The 15,124-nt window shown below is 39.9% G+C and overlaps 1 protein-coding gene across 4 annotated transcripts; it reads right to left on the bottom strand.

The window, feature by feature from the left end:
* Positions 1–1,086: 1,086 nt before the first annotated feature.
* LOC105385372 (bromodomain-containing protein 3-like) lies at positions 1,087–14,630 on the bottom strand. 4 transcript variants are annotated; one of them, XM_048626053.1, is made up of 21 exons: positions 14,508–14,630; positions 14,135–14,424; positions 12,507–12,581; positions 12,272–12,424; positions 12,089–12,145; positions 11,708–11,878; positions 11,421–11,615; positions 11,042–11,305; positions 10,645–10,893; positions 10,384–10,569; positions 10,030–10,277; positions 9,572–9,912; positions 9,248–9,484; positions 8,819–8,977; positions 8,424–8,549; positions 7,971–8,093; positions 4,047–4,117; positions 2,882–3,952; positions 2,648–2,793; positions 2,331–2,511; positions 1,087–2,123 (listed from the first exon to the last, which is right to left on the bottom strand). In XM_048626053.1, exons 4-21 carry the CDS (start codon positions 12,314–12,316, stop codon positions 2,058–2,060), a joined length of 3,936 nt encoding a protein of 1,311 aa, XP_048482010.1. In that variant the 5' UTR covers positions 12,317–12,424; positions 12,507–12,581; positions 14,135–14,424; positions 14,508–14,630; the 3' UTR covers positions 1,087–2,057. The 4 variants fall into 4 exon arrangements, with proteins under 4 accessions (XP_048482010.1, XP_037963728.2, XP_048482011.1 ...); XM_038107800.2 differs by having other exon boundaries at positions 2,331–2,508; positions 14,135–14,599; XM_048626054.1 differs by having other exon boundaries at positions 12,089–12,149; positions 14,135–14,598.
* Positions 14,631–15,124: the final 494 nt, after the last annotated feature.

Raw genomic sequence — 15,124 nt, 5'->3', positions numbered from 1 at the left:
ATCTTTTTGTCTCTCTGAAAAACATACTTAATAGCCCAAACTCGATGCTTTTAGCTATTAACATCTTTGAAATAAAATTCAGTCACCACCTTGTTACTGCCCTCATCAGATCCTCACGAGACCATTCCTCAACCAGTACCATGAGACTGTGTTTTTGATGAATCCTAACCTAATGTTCCTACGTATTGTCATCACTTAGATCCATTCGCTATATTCCTGCTCCTCATCGGACCTTTACGAGACTGTAATGTCACGCGAGAACATTGCCCACTATCTAATTTAATTTAATGTATTGAATATAGTGTAAGAATTAGGCTTCCTCAATTTCAAATCAAATTATGTTGGTGTCATAAAAGTTGAAAAAGTGCAATGACAACCAATGTGCAGTGATTTTGTATCTGTACACGAAAAGATCGCGAGCTGTCAGTGCTGCCTAAACCGACGTGACCCTTCTTTGGAGGCCAGCGGCCGACTGAGTCAAACGTCGCTTGTGTTTATGATTTTATAACACAGAAAGCCGCCATAGATATTTGTATTAAGATTTGAGGGAAAAAAAATTCCCAAGTTTGTTATTAATTTACACAAAATAGGTGTGTGTTTATTTAAAAACAAGGTATTTATCGCCTAGTCCAAGCATTTATCTTTATAATTTGATAAGAATCATATGAAAATTCTTGATAATTACGACACAGTTGTTACAATACGGGAGTGTGATTTACTGGTTTTCTGAAATTAATTTACAGTTATTCATAAGCATTTACTTAAATTCGAATAATTCAGCACCTAGCTAGACTCTTCGGCTACCTGTGTGATTTTTTATCATTTACTATATAATTCTATGACAATGCCAACCCTCGATTCCCTATTGCCGACCCTTAAACAGTATTACTCTGTATTACGTATTGTATGACTTCGGTCCCATCACAAAAACCAATTCTGTAGCTAACAAACTGATAAATAATGTATGCTGATGGCGGCGATAAGCGGAAATAATTCTTGAAAGATGTAAGGTATCAGATTTTATCGTAGGTACTTATCTTAATTTATGCTTTTGACGCAACAAGGGCTAGACACAAACAACAAAAATACAATATGGAATGTCAATATATTTACTTCGTATCTACATCTGATTTGATTCTGAGTAAATGACTGAAATGAAAATTTGCTTATAAATATACAATGTTTTCATTAGATAGGTAGGTACTACTATTTTCATTCCATACCCATTGTGAATAGTTCAATATTTAGTACAAAACTGGAGCTCTATCTACAAACATAAAAAGACATTTCCAATTGAAATTACCTAAATATATTATTTTAAAATTTCAAACCAAATGTATGACATTTGATCTGGCTTCAAATCATGACAAGACTGATAAAAAATCTACTAACATAGCAATATTTATCAAAAATCGAATACATATGTAACAGACAAGTTCAATTTTATTTACTAATAAATATTACATCACGCATTTTATAATTGCAAGAAAATAGTGCCTGCTGCTGTGTGATCCATATTAAAGCAAACAAAACATAGTACATAGTAAAGCATATAAGAAATAAAACATCTGACAATGCAAAAATAAAACGCGTGAATTATTAACATTAAATATTTTCATGGTTCAAACGATTGTTATTAACAGTAATTAAGAGAACTGTGTTGATTTTTTTAATCACTACTAGTTTAGTCACAATAGGTACTAGAAAACAATTATGGAAGTCAAAGTTGTTTTGACAAAAAAATATAAATATAATCTTACACACGTAAAGAGAGTTCATTACGATTTAGAACTTACACAGATTTAATATAATACACTATTTAAAATGCAACCCCGACGACAGGGTCCTATACTCACGAGCACAAAGTCTATTTTGATGGTACATACAACAGTATAATTTAAGATAAGTAAGTATATCTATTCACAGCACTTAACCACTTGTTAGTCAACAGTTTCACGCACAATCACAATAGCACACCAATGTCGAATTCACCCTATTTATTATATTGCATTTCCATTACACGAATAACTGTACAATTATTTATTTAACGATACACATTAAAGGGATTCCTCGAAGGCGGCCATTAGATCGCTCTGCATATTCATGTCTATTTGACCGGCCAACTGAAAACAAAACATTTGCATTTATGAATATTATTATGTCGTAATTTATTTAATTACCTGGGAGCCGAGAATAAAGAATTACAATCACATCATACTACAATCCAATACAACTTTATGTGTGATAAACACAGAGGTAGGGGCGGTCCAAGAAATTTAGCGGGTTTTAGTAGGGTAGTAGAGATAATAATGTATAAAAGAAATACATACGGCTTCCCTCCGTCGGCGTTCCTGCTCCCTCTGGCGCTGCAGCGCGCGCTCGGAGGCGGCGGGCTTGTCGGGCGGCGGCGGCGCGGCGGGCGCGGGCGGCGACGGGCGCGGCGCCGGCGACACCGTGGGCGACGCCTCGCCCTCGCGCCGCGCGATAGGAGCCACCATACCCACGGCCCTGCTAAGATTTAATAGTTAAAAACAGATCACCCAAATTATACACTTCAGCACATGGACCTTTCAAGGCTTGATGTTTTATGCCGTTATCTCCAGAGGCCGATTATACCCGGCTGATGATGAAGGGGAGGTATAAGTACCTGGACTTCTCCTCGTCGGGGTGGCGGCGCTCGGTCTCCTGGCGCTGGCGCTCGCGCTCCGCCGCCTGCTCCTTCTTCCTCATCTCCTGCTGCTCTATTAGTGCTCTTTGTCTATCTATTTTCTCCCTCGCTTGTTTTTTAAATATCTGGAAGGAAACGTATACATGATAAAATATACAATATGGATTCAGAGACGGTTTTGTTAGCATCAAAAGTGTAAGACATTAAACTCACTTGAAAACTGTCCATAACAACGGGCTTTTGCTTTATTTGGTTGGTCACTGTTGGGTTTGGAGTGGTCTGAGGGCTCCCAGTTTGCGCCAATGAGGACCAGGAGCTGGCATTCTTTAAGTTTTGTTCCTGTTTTAATTTAAAAGCTTGAGCGAAATTTAAATTTTTCGCTTCTTCCATCTTCTTTTCCATTTCGCTATACTTGTTGATGTCGTTAATGTTATTGTTGACCATGTTGGGTACACTAAGGAGGTCCTCGATAGGTTTGGGCGTGAGTAGCGGCTTAGTGTCTTCCTTCTTGATGTGCGGCGCGAGGTGCAGCGCGGGATGCGACGCGGCGAGGGGCGCGAGCGCGGCGGGCGCGGGCGCGGGCGGCGCGGGGGGGTGGATGACGGAGGGCGCGGGGTCGAACAGCGAGGCGGGCAGCGGCGCCGCGTCCGCCCCGCGCGCCGCGCCCGCGCCCAGCTCGTGCCCCATGCTCTTGTCCATGTAACCGTTGTGCTGCACCGGCATGTACATGCTGTGTTCGGTCTTTATAGGTTCAGCCAAATGAGCCATGTCCGTGAGGCCCCCCAGCTGAGCCATCAGGTTGTGTGTATCGGACATTATTTGCGGCTTCGTGAGGGAAAAGTCGTCCTCGAGTCGCATTGAGGAGTCAGAGACTCCCACATTCATGTCCATAGGTACTTCAGCCTTAAGGCTTCTCTCCAGGCTCGCCAGCGATCGCTCGATCGGATCGATGTACTGCGAGGCGTCAACCTTGTCGAGGCCATTTCTAGGCTCCGTCTTGACAGGTAGTTTCTGATCAATGTCGGGTATAAGCGGTGCGGGCGCAGGGTCGGGTAGGTTATTGTTAGTGGGCGGCGCAGTGGGCGCGGGCGGTGCGGCGGGCGCAGGCGCGGTGTCGACGGGCGCGGGTGGCGCGGCGGGCGGCGGCGCGGGCGCGGCCGGCTCCACGAGGGCGGGCGCGGGCGCGGGCGCGGGCGGCGCGGCGGGAGGCGCCTCACTCGTCGGCACTGGTACCGCGGGCGTCGCCACCGTCGTCGCTACCGTTGGGACGGGAATTGATGCCTTCTGAAATTTAAATAATAACATACGAATGCACAGATTATACACACACGCAAAATAAGATAAATAAAAATTATCTAAAAATATGTAAGTTACTGACATTTACAGTTAGCGGTGGGACTTGCTGCAGCTTCTTGGCCTTCTTTTTAGGGGTTCTGCCGGAACCAGTTCCTGAAATAGAAAAAATATATTTCAAGTATAGAGATCTCCATCGGATACCACACTATCAATTTGGAAATATCGACACATACATACTTGATTTGTTTCATGGCAGCTTCGTGTTATTTCGCAAACACAACATCACTACCACCAATCCCATTCAAACCACCAAGCAGTGTGGGCGCAGCGCCGCACAGGTGCAAAATGTCTTAACCTTAAATGTCTTCGAGACCACAACCAGCTTTAGTGTTAGCTTCTAGTTAGTTTTAAAATGGTGCTTGATAGGTCAACAGAAACTTCAGATCTCAGGGTACCATAAATAAAATTCGTTATAAATTACTTAAAAGATTTACTTAAACTTTTGTTATATTATGAATATATACAATGTTTATTTCCACTCGGTCTTAACATCTAATCAATTATTTAAGAGAATTGATTAAATAAATCTTACATATAATATAAATTTAATACACATGGTGTCTCTGTTAAAACATTTCCTACGTCAACATTACAGCTATTGGTTGTGGCGCTGTTACAGCAAACAGAGCCACGAAATATCATGTAATTGTATAAACCAACCTACTGTGATAGACATCGTATCACTAAAGCAAAACATACTTGCAAATTACTTACTTTCCACACTAGGTACTTAAAATATCCATAATTGGCGAAGACTCATTTTATTACAAATATTTTTGTTCATTTCTGTTCTAAGTAGGTAATTGTGTTTTGAGTTACCTAAGAAGGGTACATAAAGTTTTACTAACATCTAACTTACAATAACATTTTGATACCAGCTGAGGTTGTACTTGTCATCGACACATCGGATTAAATTCAATAAATAAAGTGGCGGAAGTTTTATAAGGAATGTACAAACTTGTATTTCCGATAAGAAAAATAAAGTCCAGATAGTTAAATTAAAGATTGCTAGATCAGACAGAAATAGTTACACAGATACTTGCCATTGTATCGAATAATAAGATCACACGTAGGTATTTAGTAAAATAACACTTAAGTTATGTAAGCACTCGAATACAAATAAACTTAGAAAATATTCTACCTAATGTTAGTATTTCAGTTACGATCTATACCATTCAGCACCAAGACTGAAGTTACACAATTATCACTACTTTTTAATGTTACAGGTCTTTTTATTGTAGTAACTTTAAAACCTTAATACTTTTAAATTGTGTGATAATATACCCAACATGTAATCTTATACTTTAGGATCACTTACCAGAACATAACATGTTTTGAGTTATCTTAATAGGCCACGACATTTTGATCATAAGCTTAGCGTATACGGTTTTGCAAAACATTCCATGACATAAATAGGTCGACTCTACAACATCCACAAAAACTTATATGTTTCTAGGATTTCTAGTTATCATAAGCTGTCACACTATCAGCAGCAATATGTCCATGCTATTCCTAGATAATATGCGGCTAATGTGGATGATAGACGAAGACCGAATCCAATAACACAAATCCTAACTAATATTATAAATGCGAAAGTAACTGTGTCTGTCTGTCTGTCTGTCTGTCTGTCTGTCTGTTACTCTTTCACGCCAAAACTACTGAACGGATTTGAATGAAATTTGGTATACATACGATCTAGACCCTGGGAAAGAACATAGGCTACTTTTTATCCCGGAATTCCCACGGGAAAACTTTTTAAGGCGAAGCGAAGCGCGCGGGAACAGCTAGTACTGTATAATTCTTCTCTATATACAATATACATGAATTTAAATAAATAGTTTATATTAAACCGAATTCAACTTCACAAATTTAAAGATAAGTTAAGAAAGTTATGAAACAAATATTGTATAATTATCTAAAACAATAAAATCATAATTATTTTTTAACATTGAACATGGCATAAGTCTATAGTTGAAATTCAATGTGTTTTGTTTCTCTCTATAAGTTTGGCATATGACAAATAAAAGATGAAGATCTACATTTTAAAATATCAGTCTTATCATATGCCGTCGTGTTCATTTCAAAGCACCTGAACTTCTACATCGAATCCTTTCAAATTTGCTACAATGCTAATACGCTCGTTATTTATCCTCCTTCCTCCTACCACCGCAAGTCTATACAATACCACAGAACGCAACTATCGCAACACGCAACAGAACGCAATGTGCTATCCAACTGAGCTTACACATGTTTTGTGATATCAACACACCAAATTTACATTTACAGGATGTCATCGATATTACGGTATTATTATAAATCAACAAGTTTGCAAACAATTTGTGAAGGAAGGAGGCCAGCTTATGGTAAGTAGAAATTGAGTATAATTTTGCGCTCACGCCACATCCGGGATTTCGGAGCAAGCAAATGTACCAAGCATTAAACCAATAACTCATACCTTTTCAAATAAAATTAAGATTTTTAACTACAACATGTCGCATTGTGTACATCCTCGATGCTATCGTGTTTGGTTGCTTGCTAAGATGGTATCCGTCCTTACACAATTGTTTGCATTAGACACATTATGTAACACGGTGCGTGCGCCGCTGCCGCCGGGATCCTCTTCGCTTCGAGCCAGACCGGTACAGACATTGTGTGCACTCAACGTTACGACCAATACGCGCCACGTCTTAGACAAGTATTAATTAAATATTGGGTAATTCCACACTCAAAAGCATTATTAGTATCATGAGATCTGAAGTTTCCAATAGTTCCCTTTTGCCATATAATCCTAATTTTAAGGATGCAAATGAAATAACGACGCTCTTGAGGACATGATATAGTTAAAAATATTAATGTGAAAAGGTATTTCCTATTGGTTTATAAAAGCAAACCAAATAAAACATTAACACTAGGATACACGTACGCAACACCAAAGCTGGCTTCCTCTCCTTTTAAGAACATTTTGTACCTCCATATTTTCGAAACTGCACAGCAGATAAGGTTCAAAAAGCAATATTTGAAATTACTGAAAGACGGTATACCTCTCTCATATCACAGAAATAATTCTATCCACAAAACATCTTTCACTTTTCATTCACAACAGACAAAATTTGTTCAAAAAAGTTCCGAAAGGTCATTTGGTGTTCAAAATTAAAATATAATTGCAGATTGTGTAAATAATACACTGAGACTGACACTATTACGGGTTAGGAACATTAAAATCGATACTGCTTCTTGTTTTCATAAAAGCAGTATACTTGACATTATATTTATGGTTTAAATTTAGGGATAACCATTGACCATGCATAAAAATAAAATACCTACACATAACGTGTAAAAACGGGATCAGTGACTACTGAACTAACGCCCCGTTCATTGTGCGATTTGTATCTCATAGTATGAAAAAAGTTAATAAATTAATTATTCCATTCATACAGCTCACAATCATAATGTAAGACAACACTACATAAATTTAGGAAGCCTAGTTCAAAACTGTAAAAGACTATGATTACTAAAAAAAATACAAAATGTATAAAAATAAACGTATGTAATAACAAGGAGAATGTTTCAATCAAACCACGATCTGCATTTTAAAATCATCTCACATACTAATTGTCAACTGTAAAATCACAATCCATACAGGCTCGAGATCACTCCTCGGTACTGATACTTAAACTCGGGACTAGATTTCAAATTATTAAAAACTTCCACTCCAGAATCAGTCGTTTACATATATACCAAAACATACAATCACAGGCGACCGCATAGATTGTCTTTAAAATATTGCCAATTTAGCCTGCCCACATCGAGATCCATCGACGAAGCTTTCCATTTAATCGTTAATTAAATGCGAAGGTTTAAAGTGTACTATACTAGAGCAGAAATTTACAGTATAAATGATGGCGTGATGTTTGTCGTCGCAGTGTGGGTGTGGGTGAGATCTAACCTGCTTCGCTGTCACTGCTGTCGGACGAGCTGGTGTCGGTGCTGGAGGACGAGTTGGACGAGTCCGACGAGCTGGACGACGACGAGATGCCGCCGCCCGCCGCCAGGCCCTCCTTGCTGCCGTCTGACGAAACAAGTGAAACCGTTACATTATGTACACTATCATTAGTATCCAATTCCAATCACTTGGTTCGGGTCGCGGACTACCAGATTTAAATTGTCAACCAAAAGAACAAAATGTTCAGTAAATGGAGTAACTTCAAGGTCTAAAATTACATGTATTTTATGGTCGCGACATTGAATTTTTGCTCGATGTCGCAAGTCGCAAAGCATGTTACAAGTCGGATATTCAGCATATTATGATTTACATTTATATTATGATATGACGCCTATTTTTTATAGTGGATATGAAGATAAATGTACATAGAACTAGAGAAGAAACTTTAGATTTTACCTTTTTTAGCTTGTTGTTTGCTCTTTTGTGCTCCCAATTGCCCAGACACATCCTGCAACCGTTTTTCTAACTCTTGTTTCTTTTCAGCCATTTGCTCATCTTTTGTTTTCCCGGACACTTTACGATCTGTAATCAATAATCAGTCAGCTTCTCAAATAATTCCTATGGTAAAGCAAGTTAGCATTATCTTTACTGTAGATATGATGCAGGAAACGTCGAGAGCCTGATGGACTCAGTGATTTTCTGATTCATTTCTACTAGACTGGAACAATAAAGCCGCATGCATGGGAACTCTTTGCACATACAGAATGTGGAGACATATCGAAAACGGAGAAATTATTTAATTGTAAGTATAGCTTCAAACTCTTGATCAAGATATGAGATTGTTAACTTACGTGTCTTTTTTCGAAGGCATGACGCGACATAATTCTCTAGTTCTCGAAGTGTGGACGGTTTCAGAGTTTCAAAGTCAATCTCTATTTCATCAGGGTTGGAGTCGCGCAACGATGGCTCTCTGCTCTGGATAATGTGCACCACCTTGCCAAGCTTATCTCCTGAATAAAAGAAAATAGGTGGTGTCATTTCTCAAGCAAATAATTGATTCATGAAATGGCTTTACCATTAATTGCAAAAAGCTATCATGTGCTTGACAAAAAATTATACTAGACAGAGGCATCATTATCACAGTAAGTAGTAAACAAGCAAGTACATTTAATGGTGAAACAGGTCTCCCCATACTTACTGACCGTAAGGTACGTCCCCATTCTAAAGTAACTGCTACAACATATGATATAAACGACAGAAAATGTGTTGTGGCCACTCACCCGGCAGTTTGTTGATGTCGAGCGATAGCTGTCGCTTCTCGTCGTAGGACATGGGCTTGGCGAGGTCCTCCTCGTCGGAGTCGGCGTGGGGCGGCGCGTGCGCGGGCGGCGCGGCCGGCGCGGAGCTCTTGCGCTTGCCGGCCGCGGCGCCGCGCGCGCTGCCCGCCTTGCCGCCCGCGCCCGCGCCGCCGCCGCCGCCGCGCTTGCCGCCCGGCTTGCCTCGGACTGCGTTTGCCGCTGCAGAATATAGTCATGTGAATTACTATACCTCTACATACCATATTATCATAACAACAGAACTGCAGGCATAAATTAAGAACCTACCAAGATTTTCACTGATATTGTTCGCCTTAGCACCATATGCGGTAGTCACATTCGGTTTCGGCAAAGGCCCGGCACTGCTATTAGGGATCTGTTTTTTCGTTTTGTCTTTCACTTTCTTTTTCGCCTTCTTCTTTTGATTTGATTCATCGACTAACTTCCGCATTTTCTCTTGAAGGGCGAGCAATTCTTTTTCTAATAATTTGACTTTGTTGTTCCGCTCCTCCTCGGAGTCGTCGGACTCGGAGTCGGACTCGGAGCCGGACTCGGAGCTGGACGCCGAGCTGCCCTTCTCCATGTGCGGCGCGCCGCCGTGCAGCGGCTCGTCCGGGATTTTGGCATATCTGAAAATTATGCACCATTTAGGCAATGCCTTGATTTCACAAGGTTAATAGGCACTATCTGGGAATCGGCTCTTGGCCTACTAGTTCACTAGACAGGTATAAAAACTTAAGACTCACCTCATTTCAAAAACATCTTGTAGTTTACGAGCCATCGCGACAACGTCGTGATCTGGCGGGTTATACTTGTAGCAATTCGTAAATATTAAACGGACATCTGTTGCGAATTCTGCTGCCGTTTTGTAAGCTCTGTTGTCCATTTTTTGTTTAACAGTTCCTAAATCCATTGGTTTCTTTATAATATCAAAATAGTCATGAAGTCCAAGCAGTTCGGCATCTACAGGCTTGTAAAACGGCCATGCGTAGCCCTGGTGGATAAAAAAGTATGATCAGTTACGGATAAACTCCAAAGGCAACTCACATACAAATTAATAAAATTAATACATAACATGAGTAAGTATGCAAGTAACTTACTGAATGTTTCTTTGAGAATAGCTCCTTTAGGATTTCATTGCAACTTTTGAGAGCATCAGAGAGCTTCTCCTTCCCCTTGGCTAGTTGCGGTGTCATGGCGGAGTGGTGCGGGGCCGCGGCGCCGCCCGCGCCCGGCGACAGCCCGCCCACGCCCATCTTGAAGCCGTCGTCGCCCGCCCGACCCGTCTGCAGGACAGAAACCTCTCATTACACTTTATTTCTAGACATCACTATCAAAGACCCACTGAAATGTTTACATACCTTTTTCTGACGTCCACTTTCCCGTCTAGTTGAAATTTTTGCTGGTTTAGGTCCACCCTGCTGGTCGATCGTGGGCGTCGTGTAGCCGCCTTCGAAGGAGCTACCCATAGGCGTTGTCGTATCAGCCTTTCTTTTAACTCCCTTTTTCACTTTCGCCGGCTGTGTTTGAGACAGGGTGACAGCGGGCATGGTTGGAACTGGCTGCGTCACAGGAGGAGCCACATGAAAATTTGAGGGCTGAGTCGCCACCTAGTGAAAAAACAAAGTAAATGAAAACAAAGAAGTCAAATAAAATGGCGATCTCAGAGCAGAAAACAGAATGAATACAAGTTATTATCGACATATACTGTATCCCAGGGGTATAGTTTAGCTCAAGAATATGGATTCAACAATTTACCTGCTGCGGAAGGCCGGTGTGGGTAGCGGCCACTGGGGGCACAGGGGCAGCGGTGGGCAGCGCGGGCGCCGTCGTGCTATTGGTGGAGCCGACGAGCGCGGGGTGCGGGGGCGCCTTGACGGCGCGCGGGGGCGCGGGCGCGGGGGGCGCCGCCGCCGGCACCGCCGCGCCGGTCGAGCTGCCGCCCGGCCGCTTCTTCGCGCCACCCTTCGCACCCTTCGATGGAGTCTCGATCTCCTTCTCCTCTTTCTCCATCTGCGCGATCTGTAAATAATATTTGATTTCAATAATAGCTGTCTTCTTTATGAAGAAGAAGACAAAAATGTTGATATCTGAAGACATTATAACTTATGTGTACCTCATAACGCATAGAGCTTACCCGGTTGAGGAAGAGTTTCTCCAGAGTCTGCGCCATGACGACCACATCCTCCCCTGGCTTGTTGTACACGTAACAATTGGTGAACATGGTGTTGAAGTCCTGTATACATTCTTGCGCTGAATGGTAGTAGTTTGTCTCGAGACGTTTTTTGATGGTGCCCAAATCCATAGGCTTTTTGATAATTTTATGGTAATCCTAGAAATCGACAAGTATGCATTAATTTTATTGAGATCCAAAAATATATTACATGAAATATGTAGAGTGTAATTAATATTAGTAACACTTACAGGGAGGTTTAATTTTTTGGCGTCGACTGGCTGGTGGAATGGCCACGCAAACTGGTGTTTCCATACTGCCTTCATGACATTCTTCTGCAGGAACTGCAACTGATTAGTGACCCGGCCCTGCCGCCGCGCGCCGTCCTCCATGCCGGCCCCATTCACCGGCTCCGCCGTGGGCTGCAATAGATAATTATATTTAAGAAAAAAATACATCTATGGATTAAAAATCAAATTTCCAAAGTAGCCAAATAATTTCAAGAACATCAGGCAAGTTGTTGAACAATAATTATTCTAATTGATACAGTGGTTACCTCTGGATCTGGATCCTCGAGATTTAAGAGAGGCATGTTTGATACAATAAGATTTAAAAAAATTATGTATAATTACCGTGCTGGTGGTGGCCAAAGGGTCCACAGCTTGCTGCATCGTGCTCGAGTCTGCTATCTACCTGCCAACACAACACAACTACTGTAGACACAACATTGACATTATACTGAAAAATTTAACTACTGTACTCAAAAGTCAAAATGCTACAAGAGAATGTAATGTAACAGCAAAATGATCACTCACCTCAATTGTAACAAGAGGCTCGTAGAGTTTCTGACTAAGAGGCATCAGCTTAATCCTCCAATAACTATAAACTTGTCTACCATATTACTATGATTCGGTGCTTTTGCACCCAGTAGCTATTCATCCCATTAAATAGTTGGTAAATAGTCCCACCTGAAATAACACACACATAAATTATGTTTTTTTAAACACTAGGTAGGTACTAGTTAACTATACATAGAAGTTGATTGAATACCTTTTTGCAATGGCAGATTGGTTAGCAACTAAGGACAGGAATGCTGAAGTAAACTTAGCACTGTTTACTTCACACCTGTAACAAAAACATAATATTTATAGATTACATGACTATCATAAAATTATAAAAACTTATTATATCTATACTTTGTTACCATACACCCTTATTCTGAACTGACAATAATAAAAAAGGTAAATGATTAACAACATGTAAAAATTCATTTACAGCACCTACATACTTATAAAATTTATGCATGCACCCATCAGACTGGACTGGGCATCATATTTTCACAGTACATATATGCAAACTATGACAACCTATATGTTCTAGAAATAGAGCTAGAGCTTACTTCTTCAAAAATTTGAGCTACGCTATGGTTTGTCCCTGCAGCAAATGGATTAGCATGACCTCTGACTGCCCAGGGTGCAGCTCATAATATACCTAATGTAGGTACAGTTGATATGCCCCCTTAGAGTTGATAGTACCCCTTGCTCTGCCATAGTGGAGTCAGAATGCATATATTTTAAAGTGGAAAAATGTATTGCCACCCATTACTTGTACACAAATGCTCGTCAAACATAAAAAACCTGTATTTTCTGGTAACTAATGATATTGAAGTCTTGTAAAATTCACCAGTAATATCACTAGTTTTTAAAATAAATTTCTTGAAACTACCTCATAAACAATTATGATATAATAGTGAGTATTAGATCTTCGGAATCATGAATCCATGTCAAACAGAGTGTCGTCTTGTACAGATTTCAAAACTGAGAAGGTACAGTTAAGTTTAACTTTAGTAAGACATGCAGCAGGTTGATTGGCTTAACATTCATACTTTTAATGAGAAACTGGGCTTTAGTCAGGTAATTTTGCATAAAACTATAGTAATGTGTAATAGCTAATAAAGCAAAGTAGGGGACATACAGGAATAGCAATTTTCTGTCAAAATGCAACTTTACTATAAGGCCTTCTTAGGATGCCTACAAGTGTTATTCCTGATACTGGTGGGCAACCAAATAAACAGATAGGATAAAATAAATTCTTAATTTTTTTTTAATATTAACCGTGGTAGAGCCAGTGAATATTGATTTCCTCATAGCTTGCAAGAGATCTAGAAACTTCTTAGAAATTGTATGAACAAATTTGAGAGGGAAAATTAATAACAAATAAGATGTTTATGTATTAACTATATTTAAAAGGAAAATAGATAGGTATACAACAGTTGAGAGTACTGAACTTATTATAAATGCCTCGGTTACCTCTGGATTACGTTAAAGCGTTAGGGCATATACACCTTGAATACATACCAGACAAATTATTACCAGCCTAGGGGTTCCAAGTTACAAATACATAGATAACGTCTGCAATCACTTTATAACAAAATCACAAGTCGGGAAATACTAATATGTGCCTAAAGTTATCGCATTTCGTCAAAATTCAAGCCCGAGAATAGCCAAAAATTGACCCAGAAGAGGCCATGAAACTAAATACTCATTTTTACCAAATTAAAGGAGCATGCACTGACAACTTTTATAAATATGGTAGTACTAACCAAAAGGGCATAAAATAACATAAATTTACAATGAAATACTCGGAATAAAGCTAAATATTACAGATAAAGAACTTACGAAAAGACATTAACGCCAATATGGCGGATGAACTAAAAATACTGATTTTTCGAAGAAAGTAATTACATCGATTCTCCTTTATTATCAATCACTTCACATAACAATAATGTCCATGATATCAGTATAGTTCAGGAAAATCCATATTTAATCATTATCAAAAACCACTGTTCTATAAACAACAAAAAAATAGCACAACACGGACTCAGGGACTCCGAACGAGCTTCAGTTATGGCGGCCAAACTAGATTGAAGATGCGTCTCATAAAAATTTATATAACATTTATTTCATTTCTGGAAAAGAAAATATAGCAGATATTGTGAGGCAAATTTATTTTTTATAAATAAATTTCATATTTCATTAACGGATGACATACGGACGATGCACAATTCGCCGATTGCTATAGCATGAATTTTCATTTTAAAATAGGTACCAAAAACTATACACGCGCGCCGCGCGCGGGCTGGGCGGGGTGGGGAAAAATCGAAGCTTTCAAAAAGTGTTGCCAGTGTATTACAAAAATACTTCATGATCACACTGCGTCTACGTCTCGGCATCGTACGCAACGAACTCAGAAATTCACAAAAGTGAGATAAGTGCTTATGTTCCTTGCACAAGTGAATACTAAATTAATAATCTTTATGAATATAATCTAGTCACAATAAAGGCTTATTAGTCATTTCTACGGACCGTGACTGACCGATATCGGCTTCAAGAGGAAATAGTTAGATATTTTAACTTTAAAGTCATTTATAAATCGACAAAAGTCGCATAGTTACTACCGATCGCAACCTTTCGAAACAGTACGGCATCGTCAGCATGTCAGCAGTATGGCACGGCACCGTCGTCAACACGCGCTCCGATCCGCTCGGCTTTGGCCAGGATGGTGGCGCGGCTTCGCGGATATTTTTTTGGCCTGCCAAATGTACTTTTTTTCAACTTGATTTGTATAGAGATATTTTTTTTTTATTTTGAATAGTATGTTTCTCAAAG

This window comes from Plutella xylostella, chromosome 15, assembly GCF_932276165.1.
Source record: "Plutella xylostella chromosome 15, ilPluXylo3.1, whole genome shotgun sequence".
Taxonomy (NCBI): domain Eukaryota; kingdom Metazoa; phylum Arthropoda; class Insecta; order Lepidoptera; family Plutellidae; genus Plutella; species Plutella xylostella.
This window is presented reverse-complemented; position numbering and strand designations above follow the sequence as displayed.